The following is a 14,540-nucleotide window of genomic DNA, read 5'->3' on the forward strand; positions in this document are numbered from 1 at the left end:
TGAGTCCACCTCCATAGAGCTGGATGTCTCTGCGTTAAGTTACAGACTTTTTTCCTGCCTATGGGAGGGTTGGATTGGAAATGCTCACCTCTGCAATCAAATCTCCATTCTCAGCGTGCACCTGAGCAATTGCTCCTATCTCCTTGCACTGAGAGAAGGCCGCATACAGTTGCTCGTCTTGCACCATGTACAGACCTTTGTAGGCCATAAACATCTTGAAAGAGTTAACGCCTTTATCTCGGGCAAGGGTTTTCATTTCTTCTTTTACCTGGGGGGGGGGGGGCGACAGGTACACCAATATGTTTCTCGTTAATTTAAATGATAATTTCGTCATTCCTCAAAGATTATATTCAGAAAAGATATATGTAACATAGGGGTAGCAATTTACCTCAGAAACAAGCAGTTAAGCCCCATGTCATATCCCGTTTTACCTGTTGCTGTTAAATTCTTAAATGGATTTAACATGTGTGTTAAGAGAAGACAAACATGGAAAAGTTACTAGCTTTCCCTAAAGAACTTAATTTCTATTCTTGAACACAGAATTCTCTGCATCTACCTTCCAATTTGAGGAGATCGTTCTAGAAAAGAAGATGAAGCCACACAGCAGCAGCAGTAACAGCCATTAAAAAAGCACAAAGCTGCTTTAATCCCAGTACTTGGGAGGCAGATGCAGACAGATTTCTGTGAGTTCCAGGCTAGCCTTGTCTATATAATAAGTTTCAGGACTATGCAGAGAGATCGTGTCTCAAAGAAATATACAATGAAAAAAGCACAAAGCCAGGCCTGTCAACACACTCTGAAATCTCACCTCTCAAAGGTATAGGTAGGAGGGCAAGTTCAAGGGGACTACATAGCAAGTCCCTCTCTAAATCACCATGAACAGAGCTCATAGGAACTCATAGAGATTGAAGGAAGCAGCACAGGCAGGGCCTGCACAGAGCTGCCCCAGGCTGCGGGTTTACTGTTTCCATGGGATTCCTTCCAGTGTGCAAACCGGTGGGGCTTTGTTTCTGGTGCCTTCTCTTGGGCTCTTTTCCTAATGTTGGTTTGTCTTGTCCAACTTAATTGTGATCGTTTTTGTTTTAGGTTATTATATTTTATTATTATCTCTTAGCATCCTGTTCTTTTCAAATGAAAGACAGAAGAGGAGTGGATCTGGACAGAAGGGGAGGTATGGAGGAACTTGGAGAAGCAGAGAGTGGGGAAACTGTAATCAGAATATATTATGTGAGGGGGAAATCTATTTTCAAAAAACGAGGGAGAAGAAGACTACAAAAAAGATCTTCGTAAAAGGGGGAAAAGTTCTAACAAATTGACTTGAGGTAAAGTCTTAAGCCCTTATTTAGAAGCTGGCTTACTACAGATGTGATTGGTTTTAATGATGTCATTGGTGTACATTCTAACCCCTGATGATTGGTGGCCTTCAAAAAGAGGAACCCGAGATGCAGGCATGTATGAGGAGATGAGCACAGGAGTTAGAATGATCCTTCTTCAAGGCAAGGGTCACAGAAGATTACCACAGATAGCTTATAGAAAACCATGGGATAGCCCTTAGGACAAACCAACCAAGTAGATTCCCTGGCCTTCTAACCTTCAGGACTGACAATAAGTTTTCTGTTATTGGAGTCTTTATTGAGCTCTTGGTTATAGTAACACAATAGAATCTATATTTGGGGGGTCTATTTACTTGTTAAAGTGTGAAAAGGACTGGTAAAAGCTAACAATGTTGTCTCTGCTGTCTCTGTAAAATAAGAGAGGGAGGGGAAGGGTGGGGAAGGAAAGAAGGAAGGAGGGAGGGAAGGAAGGGAGAAGAAGGAAAGAGGAAGGAAAGGAAGAAAGAAAGGAGAGGATGGAAGAAAGAAAGGGTTGGCCTTTACAGGTCTAAAGCAGACCAAACTCATCATTTAAATATCATTGTAGGAGAAAAGTCAATTTGGGCAATGGACTATAACCTTTGAAATGATGTCTGCTGGGTGCTTGTTACAGACTGATCATTTGTTTTATATCCACTTAATGCCTGGAACAAGTTTTGGAAGGGATGCTGGTGCATAAACTTCTTGAATCGTATCACCGTGGGCCACCCTTCCCCACCCCTAACGTTTCTGATGGAAGCGCAATATGAAGAGATGAGTTAGGACTTAAAACCCAAGGAGAACTGCTCCCAAGGCACACGCACAGAAGTTCAAGAGAAAAATCAGCATATTTGAATGGCTCTCAAAATCATCATCTTCTCTGTCTGAATCTTTCCACTTCTTCATGACCTGAATAACTATCAGGCCTAAGGAAGCGTTCTGAGGTCTCCCATAAAAGATTTTCAGGGGGAAGTAGCTGTGTAGTGTTGGGAGATCCCACATAACAGCTGGACACAGCTGGGAGAGGCCTTGGAACAGAGCCTAGCTGGTCTCCTCTGTCAGGAGTGGGAACGGAGGCTTCAGATGGGAAGGAATTCTAAGTGTAGAACTTCTTTGATGTTTTTCTGATAAATTAAAATTTTCTAATATGGTTTAAAAGATTCTAGACATGCTGACGTTGAGAATAAGAGGAATGGGTCCTATGGAAATTGGAGGAAACGTTGACAACTCCTGAATTAAATACAGGACAATGCTAATGTGAACAAGCATAATGGAAACCCATTGTGTGCTTGCTCTGGTGGTTTTACAGTTTAGTGTTTTTAACTCAGAAGAATGCTCAATGAAGATTTGTCCTCCCAGCCCCCAGTCACCCTGAGACAGCAACACCACCAACATCACGGGAGGTTGTTTCCTGTTTGACAAGGCCAGTTTCTTGCTCTCCTACAGATCAAGGACAAAGGGACTAAATGGAACACACTGGGAGCCAGTTGCCTTACCTTGTCACTCCACCATGTCACTGCCACATGCAGGCTATAGTCACAGCAGACTTTCGGGTCTGCCCAGTTGCGCCAAGTCTCAAAGGCCTCGATGAGGGAGCTGCCTTTCTGAGGAATGGCAAAATCAATGATCATGGTGGTGCCTCCTGCCAAAGCAGCCTGCAATCACAGGAGGGTTTGGTCAATTGTCATCCTCCCAGGTTAGGTCAGAGGTCATGCACGCCGTGAAAGCTGCACATCTGTTAGCCCCTCGGCCCAGCTGATGTGTCCAGGGAATGTCAAAGATGCTACTTTTTAAAAGGCCTGAGAGGCATGAATAGACTCCCCTAAAACTAAAGTTCGGAGTCTTAAAATACCTGGAGCTGCTTCTGAAAAAGAAAGCATGACTGTAAAGAAAAACTGAAGTGGGTGGATGTGTTGGCTGTTTCCAGTTGTCAGTTGTTACACTGACTATATATGGAATGAACTACAATCCAGAAATGGAGGGCACACCTGGGACCCAGATCTTGAGGCCATACCTTCTGCTGGAGGCCTACGTAAGGACAATGGAGGAAGGAAGACTTTCTTCTTCATCATCTGCTTGCACTTACTTGCTAGCACATCTGTTGGAGCCTACTTCAGGATTCCAGCTTACACAGAAGATCAGGTGAAACACTCAGCCTCATGGGACTGAGCAACTACTAGATTCTTGGACTTCCCATTCACAGTTGCCCACTGTTGGGTTAGTTGGACTGCAGACTGTAAGTCATTCCAATAAATTCCCTTACTATATAGGGACATTCCATACGTTCTGTGACTCCAGAGAACCCTGACTCCAGAGGTTGTGCTGGCTCATGCCTGCAGTCCTAACACTTGGGCGGCTGAAGCAGAAAGTTTGCTGTGAGTGGGTGTCCAGCCTCGTCTACAGAGTGAGACCTTTGCCCGAGAAACCCTCAGATGGGAAAAGGAGAAAAGATACAAACCATTTTGAAAACAAACAAACGAAAAGTCCCAAACTATACATGCGATTGTAAAATCCCACTTCCTTGGGATTCATTTTAGGGATTACATCGTCAGCAGCCCTGTGCTCCACCCAGAGAATCCTGGAACTTCCAGCACTAACCAATGCCTCCTCACCCTGGGATGCTGGTGATGTCTATCTGTGATTTACATCCGTGGTTACCGCCTATTCCCACTGCTTGGTTTTAGCTCAGAACCTTTTCATCTCTAGTTGACTCCTGGTTGGGTATTTTCACTTCAGTTCTGCCCTAAGATCAAGCCACAGACCCTCGGTGCAGAGGGCATTTCCAACCCACTGCTGAGCCACTTGGATCAACAGGTTAAGGAAGGAGGAGGATCAAAGGCACAGTTCTCCTGCGAAGGGAATGCATTCTGGTTTCAATAGCACAATGCTATCATTAGCAGTTGTGCTGTGTGTGCCTCATGAACTAGAAGAGAAGATTTGCAATGTCCTCACAGCAAAGAGATGCTAAATGTCCAAGGCAATGGATTTGCTAATTGCCCAGTTTTGATCACTACACAGTGTTTACACAGGTAAAACGCTGCACTCTGTAAATCCCTGGTTACTCTGTGCCAACTGAAAATTTTAGAAAGTTAATGCTTCTTGTTGCCTCTGGGATGAAGTTTCATCTTCATAAACTTGGTCTCTGAGTCCCTGCATCCTGCCTCAACCCTCGATAGACCTAGTGGCATATTACACCACATTACAAGTAATTTAAAAACTATTACAAAAACAAATGCCTTTGGCTCATTATTTAAATTGATTTAATTTAAACGAAAATCACAAGGTGGTTAATGCATTTTTAATTGCTGTACTCAAACAATGTAGGTGAAGAAAGCAAACAGAATCCTGGACGAGAAGTGGCCCGGGAGTGAGAGCGGGAATGGCTCTGGAGCACACCGTTCAGATTCGGCACCTAGCTAGGTCTCCTGAACAGTTTCTTATCCCCTGTATTCTTTGATTCCTCATCTGAGAAGTGAGGACAGTACCTGCATCTGGACCCTCAGTGAGCAAGGTGGCGTCTCTCTGGAGCAGGCTATGCTGCCTCCTGAAAACTGCTCTCTAACCCATCATGAGCCTTGGTGCCATTTGCATATAATTAGGGATCATTCCACTTTTACACCCATCATATCTCACTTCCTGGTCATATCTCACTTCCTGAGATGTAGCTTCGAGGTAATCAGGAGGGACAGCATCTTTCTAGTCTCACTCCTACCCCATGCTGTGCCCTGGGTGCAGCTGCTGCTCTCATGGCCTGGAATGTAGGCTCTGTTCTCCCCTGTCCCTCTGTCTCCCCTGTCCCCTGTCCCTCTTGAATGTAGGCTCTGTCTCTCTCCCTGTCCTTCTCCTCTGTCCCTCTCTCACTTTAGAATATATTTTTATTCTTCCTTAAGTCACTTGGTATCTCTCCAATTCTCTCCACTTTTAACTGCCTTACTTTTTTACATAAGATTCAACACTCTGTTACCACCTTTAAATAACATTGTCCTTATTCATGCAGAAAATACTATTTGCATTTCCTAAGAAACTCCTAGCAGTGCAATGTCAAGAGGTGGAAAAAAGAATTTGGGGATTGTATATTTTTTATTGGAATAGCGATTAATCTTGTCACCTTCTTCTGTTTTCAAGTTCCTTTTCAATAGAAGGAGTCCCTCAGGAGTGGGGTGTATTTCTTTTTCTAGTAAAAAACTGGTAATTAAAGTGTTAGAAAAAAGTTTTATAGGTCTACAGATTTAGAACATTCCACAACATGTAGGATATAGAGAACTTAGATACAATGGTCCCTCAGAACATGAGAAATTGATGCCATATCTTCTGGCAGATAAAAAAAAAGAGAAACCTGTGTTCAAGTCCTTTATATAGGACGGCCTAGTCATTGCACAGACTGGAGGCACAGTCTCCTGTGTTTACCCCTAGATTGCTCACATATGCAAATGTTTTATAAATAATTGTTATCCTGTATTATCTGGAAAGAATGACAAGAAGTATGTCAGAACCTGTTCATCATAAATCGATTAAAAATTATTGTCAGGATGTATATGCTAGGTGACAGAGAAAGAGCCACCTCTCCTGGTAAGCAGGAAGAATGACGCAGACGCCTTGGAAATCAGTCTGGAGTTTCTCAGAATGTTAGAAGATGAAGCACGACCCAGGGGTCTACTCTCTGGTATGTACTCAAGGTCAGCGCCAATATGTTTACTGTAAGACTTGTGCGCCAAGATTCTAGTCGGCACTTGCTACTGTGCTCAAGAAGTAGAAACTTTCCGCTAGCTGATGGGTAGGCAGCAATGGGGCAGCATTCAACCTACAGAAGGAATGGAACCTTCACTCCTGCCAAGCACAGATAAACCTTAAAAAACGTGGTGCCCAACTGAGAGGAGCCAGTCATGAAAGGGCACACATTGCACAACTTATGGAAAATGTTCCAGAGAGGGAAATCCGAGGTGACAGAAAGTAGAATGGAGATTAACTAGGGCTAAAGGAGATGGCAGAATGGTACCTCGGATACAATTTGGCAGGAGGAGGGACAAGGCTGAACAAAATGTCTAACACTGTAGTGATGTCTCCATGATTCTGTCAACAGTCCAGAAACTATGAAACTGCACAGTGACATGGCCAAGTTTCATTGCATGTGACTTATTTCCTGATAAAAATCTTATAAATTCACCACACATAGCCATTACATGGAACACGCAAGCCTGGAAGGACCACACATAATTATGAATTCTTTCTATTTCCCTTGGGGTGTGGGTGCTCTAGAGCAATGGTTCTCAACCTTCCTAATGACGCAACACTTTAATACATTTCCTCATGTCATGGGGACCCCCAACCACAAAATAACTAACTTTGTTACTGCCATGAAATGTAATATAAATATTTTTGGAGCTAGAAGGTTGCCAAAGGGGTCTCAACCCACAAGTTGAGAACCACTGGTCCAGAGGGAGTGCCTAAAACGCAAGTAAGTAGTTGTAATACAATGCTGGGACAACAGACAGAAGAACCATGTCTACCCTCATAGTACTATAGAAAATGCTACTTGTGGGGAAATCTTACTAAACTGCCTGATGTAGAAAAGGCTACTAAGAATTCAGAGAGAGAGAGAGAGACAGAGACAGAGACAGAGACAGAGACAGAGAGAGGCAAATTAGAGATCTTAGGAAGTTTGGATTCAAATTAAAAGTAGGATGTAAATGACCTTTCCCCCAGCCTTGAGTAGGCTAAACAAACCCCTGAAGGTTTTACAACCTGGCCAGAGTAGGTGCCCCACCTGCCACACTTGCCACTTTCTACAGGAGCTTTGAGGAGTTGACCTTGAGGAGCTGAGCTTGCTTTGCAACTCAATCCAGCTGAAACAAAGGACAGGTCTGTGGGTTTTCCCTATATAAACGCAGAGCTGAAAATTAAACTTTGAGCCTTTATCAGAAACCTTTATCTTGGTTTCATCCTTTTCCCACCCATCCTTTTTCATTTCCAGCCTCCCTTTCATGTATCCAGTTCAACCAAAGCTGCTGCACAGCTACAGATGTACCTATGGAAACTGTCAATAATTAGGATCGTAAATAACACAGCACATGCTTGCTCATCCTGCAAAGTCTAACTTGGTTCACTAAAATTTATCACAGAATTCAAATAAAGAAAACAACAACAACAACAACAACAAAAACAACCTCATAGTACGGTTGGGCCTTGGGGAGAAAAGCTCTGGGCTGAACTGGTTGCTTTCTGGTAGTCACGAAGATATGTTGAAAACAGACTTTACAAACTCAACCTAAGTCCCATTCCCATACATATAATATTTGGGGTTTGGAAGGTGTCCTGTGCATGCTTGCCTTCCAAAGCCATGGTTTGAAACATTGAGGACACTATCTATCCAGTTTTGCACTAGATTCTGAAGTGTCCCACTTCAGACCTTCTATTTTCTTTCCTTCCCAAAATTCTCATACCCAGTCCCTATACAAAACTCCTTGAGGCCACCTCTGATCGATCCCAGGAGACCCTCCAACTTCTGCATTGTCACCTTTTGTGCTCTATGTCACTTTTTTCTTAGGTTAATTGGATAAATGATCCGGGAAAATAGAAGAAGCAAGAGGGGAAAGGAAAGAGGAAAGAGAAGAGCAACACACAGGCTATGGGAGCGGGGAGTAGAACTCTTTCCCCAGGGAGTGTTCAAGACAACAGACACTCAACTGAGAGGAAGGGGGGCCACAGGCCATACCCCTGCCCGAGACATGAGCCTTCTAGTCTTCCTTTGTTTATGCTCTGATTTTAAGATGAAAGAGCAGCTGTTATACAGCTCCAGAGGTCCTGGTGGACCTCACCTCATACCTGATTCCTCAGCTTTCTGTTGTCATCTCTTGCCAACCTCTTCATGCCTCTCTAACAGTGTTGTCCTTTCTTTGGGGTTCAGCCTTTCTCCTCTCAGAGAGAGAGAGATGCCAGTCATTTTCTTCCCTCCCTTGACCCCTTCTCTGACTAGTGATTGATTCTTCACTTTGGTCACACAATAGAGTCCTCCAGGGAATCTTGACCCTATCCTTCAGATTTATTGATATTGCTTCATTTCTGTATGCCCTGTGCCCTTGATTCGACCAGCTTTGTTGAACATTGGGCATACTTCAGTCAGACAAATGAGGGAGAAATGATGGAATTAATAATACGGAGTGTTTGAGTCTGAACAGCAAAAGGAAGGCAAGTCCTGGACTTAGAGGGGTCCTAACACACAACACCCCCAAGAAGCCACTGCCCTATTTAACATCAGAGCTCCAAATTCATCTTTAAGATGTTATTCTCCTTCTGAGTAGTCTAACTGCAGCTTTATGAGCATTAACTAGACATTTTTTTTAAAAGCATGCAAAGACTCAAGCTCAGTGCTAGAACAACCAACACAGTATGAAGGCTTAGCCTGGCTAGTAATTTTAAAAATGAGGTGATTTTTAAAATAAGATTTTTTTCTATTAAATTGACACAGCTTTTTGTTTAAAGCCAACATGCACCAATGTCCAGGATGTTGTGAAATGTGGGTTATAAAAGAGCACAAAGGGCAAGCAGTCTAAATGTATCAAACTCCTTAAAAAAATGGCTAACATTTGTTTATCCTGGCGTGGAATTCTGGGAATGATGTCCCGGGATATTAGCAAGCATGTGAACAATGGTTGATCTGTCTGGCTAGCTGTTTTGCAGTGCCCTGATTTTGAGGTGTTTCCCGAACATCCAGTTGTGATGTCTGAAGATTGGTAGACATACACTTGGCTACTCAAGAGACATAGAAGTTAAAAAAAGATTAAGACATTCTGAATAGGAATGATAGGGCACACAGTTGTATATATCTGTGACATTTAATGACACAGGCAAGCATTTAAGGAACATGGCTAACTTTGTAGTAAGAAACCCATGATTGTATGTCTATACAAAACTATAAATGGATAGGTAGAAAATCTTAAGACTGTAGGTTATCTAAATATTATTTTTCTTTATTCTATTGCATATTTTTATTTTAAAATGCAATTTACGGGCTGGAGAGATGGCTCAGCCGTTAAAGGCTAGGCTCACAACCAAAAATATAAAATGCAATTTACTATGCTAATACATATTGAATGCCTATAAAAGATCTAACACAATTGACATGTTTTATTAATTGAATTAATTAATTAATTATATCCAATGAGTTATTTATTCAATGAATGCTGACAAACCCCAGGCAGGAAGTGATGTGCAGAGGTCACTGGGTCAGAGGTCACTGGGTCAGGCACCCAGCTCTTTAGCTAAGTCTAGTCTGACAGCAATAGAAAAGGGGATTTCAAGGTTTCTTCTACAAGGTGAGAAAGCTCTATAAATACAACTGCAAAAATGCTTAGTCATGTACCTTGGAAGTAATCGCCCGCATGGCATTTCACCAAGACGGTCCAAAGCAAAGCTTAATTTCCTTTCTCTATAATTGTGAGAACTTTCTGTCCTTTAAAAAAAGAAGATGAAAGAAAGAAAAGAAAAAGGGAAAGACAGAAGAAAACAAAAAGGTAGGAAAAGAATAAAAGCATGCTAGGCTGTTTCCCCAGATTCTTAGTAAGCTGGGCCCTCTGTGAGCTGCTTAGCCTGTCATCTTTTAAATTCATGTCCACCTACCCAACCTGGGCCTTTGTCTCACTATAAAACACATATTTTAAAATATGCAGAACTCTTATAATTCATGCTTTTATCATAGAATGTATAGTTAAGATGTAATTCTATGGGTTTATTTAATTTACAATATCTACTGTTTTCTTTTTTCTTTTTCTTTTTCTAAAAAATCACATGTTTTTTCTCTGTGGCTACTGAACTCTTGGAAGATCACTTTACATCCAGTGTAGGACAAACTGAGAGAAGGGTTCTTCAAAGCAGAGCAGTTTCCATTACTTACATCAGACAGAAAGCTTTTACCTGTAATTAAGTAAATCCATTATAGGCTTTAAACCAATGCCTGACATGAATTAGAGTTACAAAATACATAACCTTTGGTTGATCTATATTTCATTCTTCAAACTGGGCCCCATCACTGTGATCAGTAAAAAGAACACTACTAACAATTTCCTTCTATGTGTCAGATGTTATTGATCATCCTTGTGGCTGCAGAGAACAAGTAGCTTTGCTCTAACCTTTTGGGCCCATCTCCTGAAAGCATAATATATCATATTTACATTGTGACTTTCTGAGCCCAAGGCACCCCTTCCTGTGTCCTGTGGCTGTAAGTGCCCTATGGATGCAATAGCTGTGACAGGCATTCAGTTTGATAACTTTAACCTCCACGGCCTTGGGGAGGTGGATTGCAGAGCAACTGTATTTCCTGAGGATGCCCAGTGCTTTGTTCCTGAGAATTCCGTCTTACATTACCACATAAGTTACACAGCTCTCTCATCCATCACTGGCCACTCCCATAGACCAGAATGCTGGATGTTTTCCCAAAAGCTCTCGAGCCTGATAGATGTGAGCTCCAGAGAGTCAAGCTGTGCTGAATTTTGAAAGCTGTTAACTTGGACATTTCCTAGGTGTGCCCCCTCAGGCAGGTAAGTTGTTCTAATTCCTTTTTCAGTTGTTAAAAATATAGATGAAGACACCCACTATTGTAAGGGGCGATGCATGATTTAGCCCAATTGGTATACAGCATGTTCTCTGTGGGATAATTGTCAGTGAACAGCATTAAAATGGTGTTTCTCTAGGCATTGAAATATGCAATATATTCATTCTCTACACAGGGTCTCTTTAGCCTTAATTTCACAAACCAAGGGCTCATTCATCAAGTCTGCCTGGAGAACTGTTGTGAAGACTATGAAAGAAGACTCAGGCTGGTGAGCAAGTGTTTGGGTGCATCTGGGTCTTCCTCACCCCTTCTCTTAGGGAGTCTCCTTTCTGGACCTTTCTGAACTGTTATCTTGGGGTCCATTTTTTAGATCAACATCAGCAATTCAGCCCCATTGTGAATACTCTTTAGTATTTAGCAGACACTGTGTGTGTTTTCAAAGCCTTCGACCTTACTCTCTCTGCTCATACCATTTCCTGTTCAGCACACTCTGCTCATTAAGAGCATGTTTTGTTTTACATTCTGACAATCTTTAAAAAATAGAAATACCCAAAGAGACCGCTGGTGGCTGGTAGTACTCTGTTACATGTTTCAGGGAGATACCTTCTCAGGGAAGAACTATAAATCTCTCCTTGCTATAAAAGTTTCAGAATGTCTAAGAAGAGAAAGAACCAGCTGCCTGTACCTCAGGACGCCCATGGCTACTCCTAAGAAAGGGACGCCATGCCCCTGGTGGATGCCCGGCAAGTGGTAGACAGGACCGCTGCTCTCCAGTCTGCAGGTGGAGTTTCTCAAAGTCATACCCTGACACCAGCAATCTATTGCCAAGGATAGGTCCGCAGTGACAAAAATGGCTCACACTGAAAATGATAACAGCTGGTCACACAGCTTCATATGCAAGCTTACATTTCCAGTCCTACACACGTATGCCCCAACTGATGTCAAGAATGTACAGTATTCAAAATTAAGAAGCGTGAGGGAACAGACCAAACGACTGGTGTGTGTGTGTGGAGAAGGTGCTTGGCGAGACTTTTCTTCTTTCTACAATTGTGAATTGTTCCAATCACTGACAGATTTATCCCAAATACAAAAATGTGTTCCTAACATTTTGTAAAAAAGAGATAGATTCATAGCACAGTACTTTAGTTTTGAAAGGGATAAGAGTTTGTCCTGCAGACGATGATGTTTATTAGCACAAGGATAGACATTGGTAATGAGTAACTAGGAAGAAGCATTCCAAATGCTGCACGAGGCAGCGTGTCCTGGACCCTTCTCTCTGGGTCAAATCTGCCTGCCTTTCTCCTTTCTGTTAACTGTTCTGTATGGTCGTGGAGGACTGGGGCAGTTGGCAGGGCGGGTGTGAGGAGGGTGGAGGGTTTGAAACCAGGTAAATAAGTGAAATAAACAACGTGTGGACTGCTCTGAGAGCCTGTTGGTCTTTATCAGGCCTCTGCGGCTGGATGCATTTAGACACAGTCCTGAGAGGAATCCCATGAAGAACCTTGGCCTTGAAATCAGTGTATCTCCTCCGCTTTGCAAGAAGCCTCTTCTCTCAAAGCGGCTTAGAGGCAAGACTAAAAAATGTTGTGGATTTGACATCTTCAGCCTAGGCTTGGGGGATACTTTTTCAGTTTCCTATAAAGCTGCCTTGACAATCCCATGGTGGGTTCAGACGCTCCAAGGAAACCTTGGCCAAAACTTTCATTGGTCTTCGCTTAGACAAAGACCAGGAGATCGTCTTCTGCAGTCCAGATCTGGCTGCTTCCTGCACATCACTAAAAGCGGGCAGGTACTGTTGCCTGGAGCAAGCAGGTAGCAAAAGGGCTTGGAGAGGTCACCTTGGTGTGAGTGAAGGCTGGAGGGAACTCCTGGACAGGCTATCTTACTTCTACAGGGCTGGGCTCCGTCCAGTGTGGACTATCTCTGTGTGGCTTCCACTCACCCAGGCCTCACTAGTCACAGCAGTATCCTCTAGGTGAATGGAGTTTTCGCTTGTTGGCTGGAGAACTGGGAGAAAAGGCTGCAAAGGCCAATTTTGAAAAACAAACAAGCCAATTGTGTAGACAGTATAGCGGCTTTGCAACCCCCCACGGATTATCATGACAAAAGAGAATTACAGACACCAGGAGGTGGTGCCTAGAGAAAAGAAGGCAAAGGGAAGAGATGGCCTCCAGAGTGCCAAACAACCCAAAAGGAAGAGTAGAGGGGCCACAGAGCAAGGCATACAGAATCTTCACCCGAGATGGGCGTCCTTTTGTGCCCACAGCTAGCTCAAGTGTCTCATTCCACCTCAGTCCCTACTACTGCGCAGGAGCGGACGAGGTGGAGCCGCTAGAGACCCCAGATTATAGGTCTGTGGTTTGGGTACCTTGGTGCCCTGGTAGAAGTCGTCGACTGACTGTGAGCCCATGAACGGGAACTGCATGTGCGTGTGCGTGTCGATGCCCCCGGGCAGGACGAGCTTGCCCGCTGCATCTAGGATCCGCAGCCCCGGAGACGCGTCCCCAGGAGGCAGCAGGTCCCGTCCCAGCGCCCGCACCACGCCGTCCTCCACTAGCACGTCGGCCACCTGTGAGAAGTCATCATTGACAACGCGACCACCGCGGATGAGAAGTCGTCCCTGTGGTGCCATGGTCCAGGGTGCTGGGGACTGCGAGCAAAGTTGGCTTTCCTTTAAGCTCTCCACGAACTGTGCCCGAACTCCCTCTCCCGCTGGGCTGAAGGAGGGCAGATCCCTGGTGGCAGGTGAGGTACAAGGGTTTATTTAAAAGCAGGACAAAGATGTAGCTCCACCTCAGGGCAGGGCTGTCCTGCCGCAGACCTGGACAAACCCTTAAGCACAACCCCTAGCATCCAGTTACAATAAGTCGGTGTGTCCGCTGAGTTTATGAGTCCACAGAGGGGAGGGGTCTTGGAATTTTAAAGCTGCAGCCAGGGGCTTGCCTCCCTAGAGGCAAAGATACTTAAGTGAAAGAAAGAAACTCACTTGGTTCCTTGGTGAACAATGTCTACACCAAAAGACAGAAGGAACCTGCACAGCACCAGCAACAATAACACATCAAAACAAACACACTTGACCTGGCTTCCCCTTCACAAACCACTGCAGTCTCTGTGATTGGCAGGTCGTGCTGGCATGTGTGGGATTCTGGTCTCCAGATGGATAAGCAAAGGAGAAGATGTGCTGAGCAGGGAGACAGGCTCTTACAAGGGAAGCTGGCAGACAGGGAGCTGCCGGAGAGAAGGCTTGAGGGGTAATCAAGGGCGGCATGATGGCTAATCTTCATTCTCAATTTGATGTGATGTAGCATCACGTGAGAGATGCTTGTGTCGAATTTCCTGATGCGAGAGACTATCCACACCTCAAAACGATTAAAAATTAGAACGCACCGATAATCTAAAGACCCATAGGTTTGGCTGTCAGGCCAGGAAGAAAAACACCAAAACCTCAGGAAGGTTATATAATTATTGTCAAGGGACCTTTGTGCAACTGTGAAAGGGGTAACTATATACACAATGAAACTCCTACAAGCTGTGCAAGTCAACACCACCAGGAGCGTGAGATTGGATGTCCCCGCTGCCACTGGGGCGCTCTCTGAAACTGCCCGGATGAGCGACTGCAAAGGTTTCTTTATCTTGGGCAC

At 43.9% G+C, this 14,540-nt stretch overlaps 1 protein-coding gene across 2 annotated transcripts in view; it reads right to left on the minus strand.

The window, feature by feature from the left end:
- Nucleotides 1-13,668, minus strand: part of Dpys (dihydropyrimidinase) — a 71,184-nt gene extending 57,516 nt beyond the window's left edge. For both annotated transcript variants that reach the window (XM_021184351.2, XM_021184350.2), the window contains exons 1-3: nucleotides 13,268-13,668; nucleotides 2,849-3,007; nucleotides 89-268 (exon numbers count right to left, since the gene is read on the minus strand). In XM_021184351.2, the coding sequence (XP_021040010.1) occupies nucleotides 89-268; nucleotides 2,849-3,007; nucleotides 13,268-13,531 (603 nt within the window). In that variant the 5' untranslated portion in view covers nucleotides 13,532-13,668. The remainder of the gene's footprint in view (nucleotides 1-88; nucleotides 269-2,848; nucleotides 3,008-13,267) is intronic.
- Between the last annotated feature and the right edge of the window lie 872 nt (nucleotides 13,669-14,540).

The sequence above is a fragment of the Mus caroli genome, chromosome 15, assembly GCF_900094665.2.
Source record: "Mus caroli chromosome 15, CAROLI_EIJ_v1.1, whole genome shotgun sequence".
NCBI classification, from domain to species: Eukaryota; Metazoa; Chordata; class Mammalia; order Rodentia; family Muridae; genus Mus; species Mus caroli.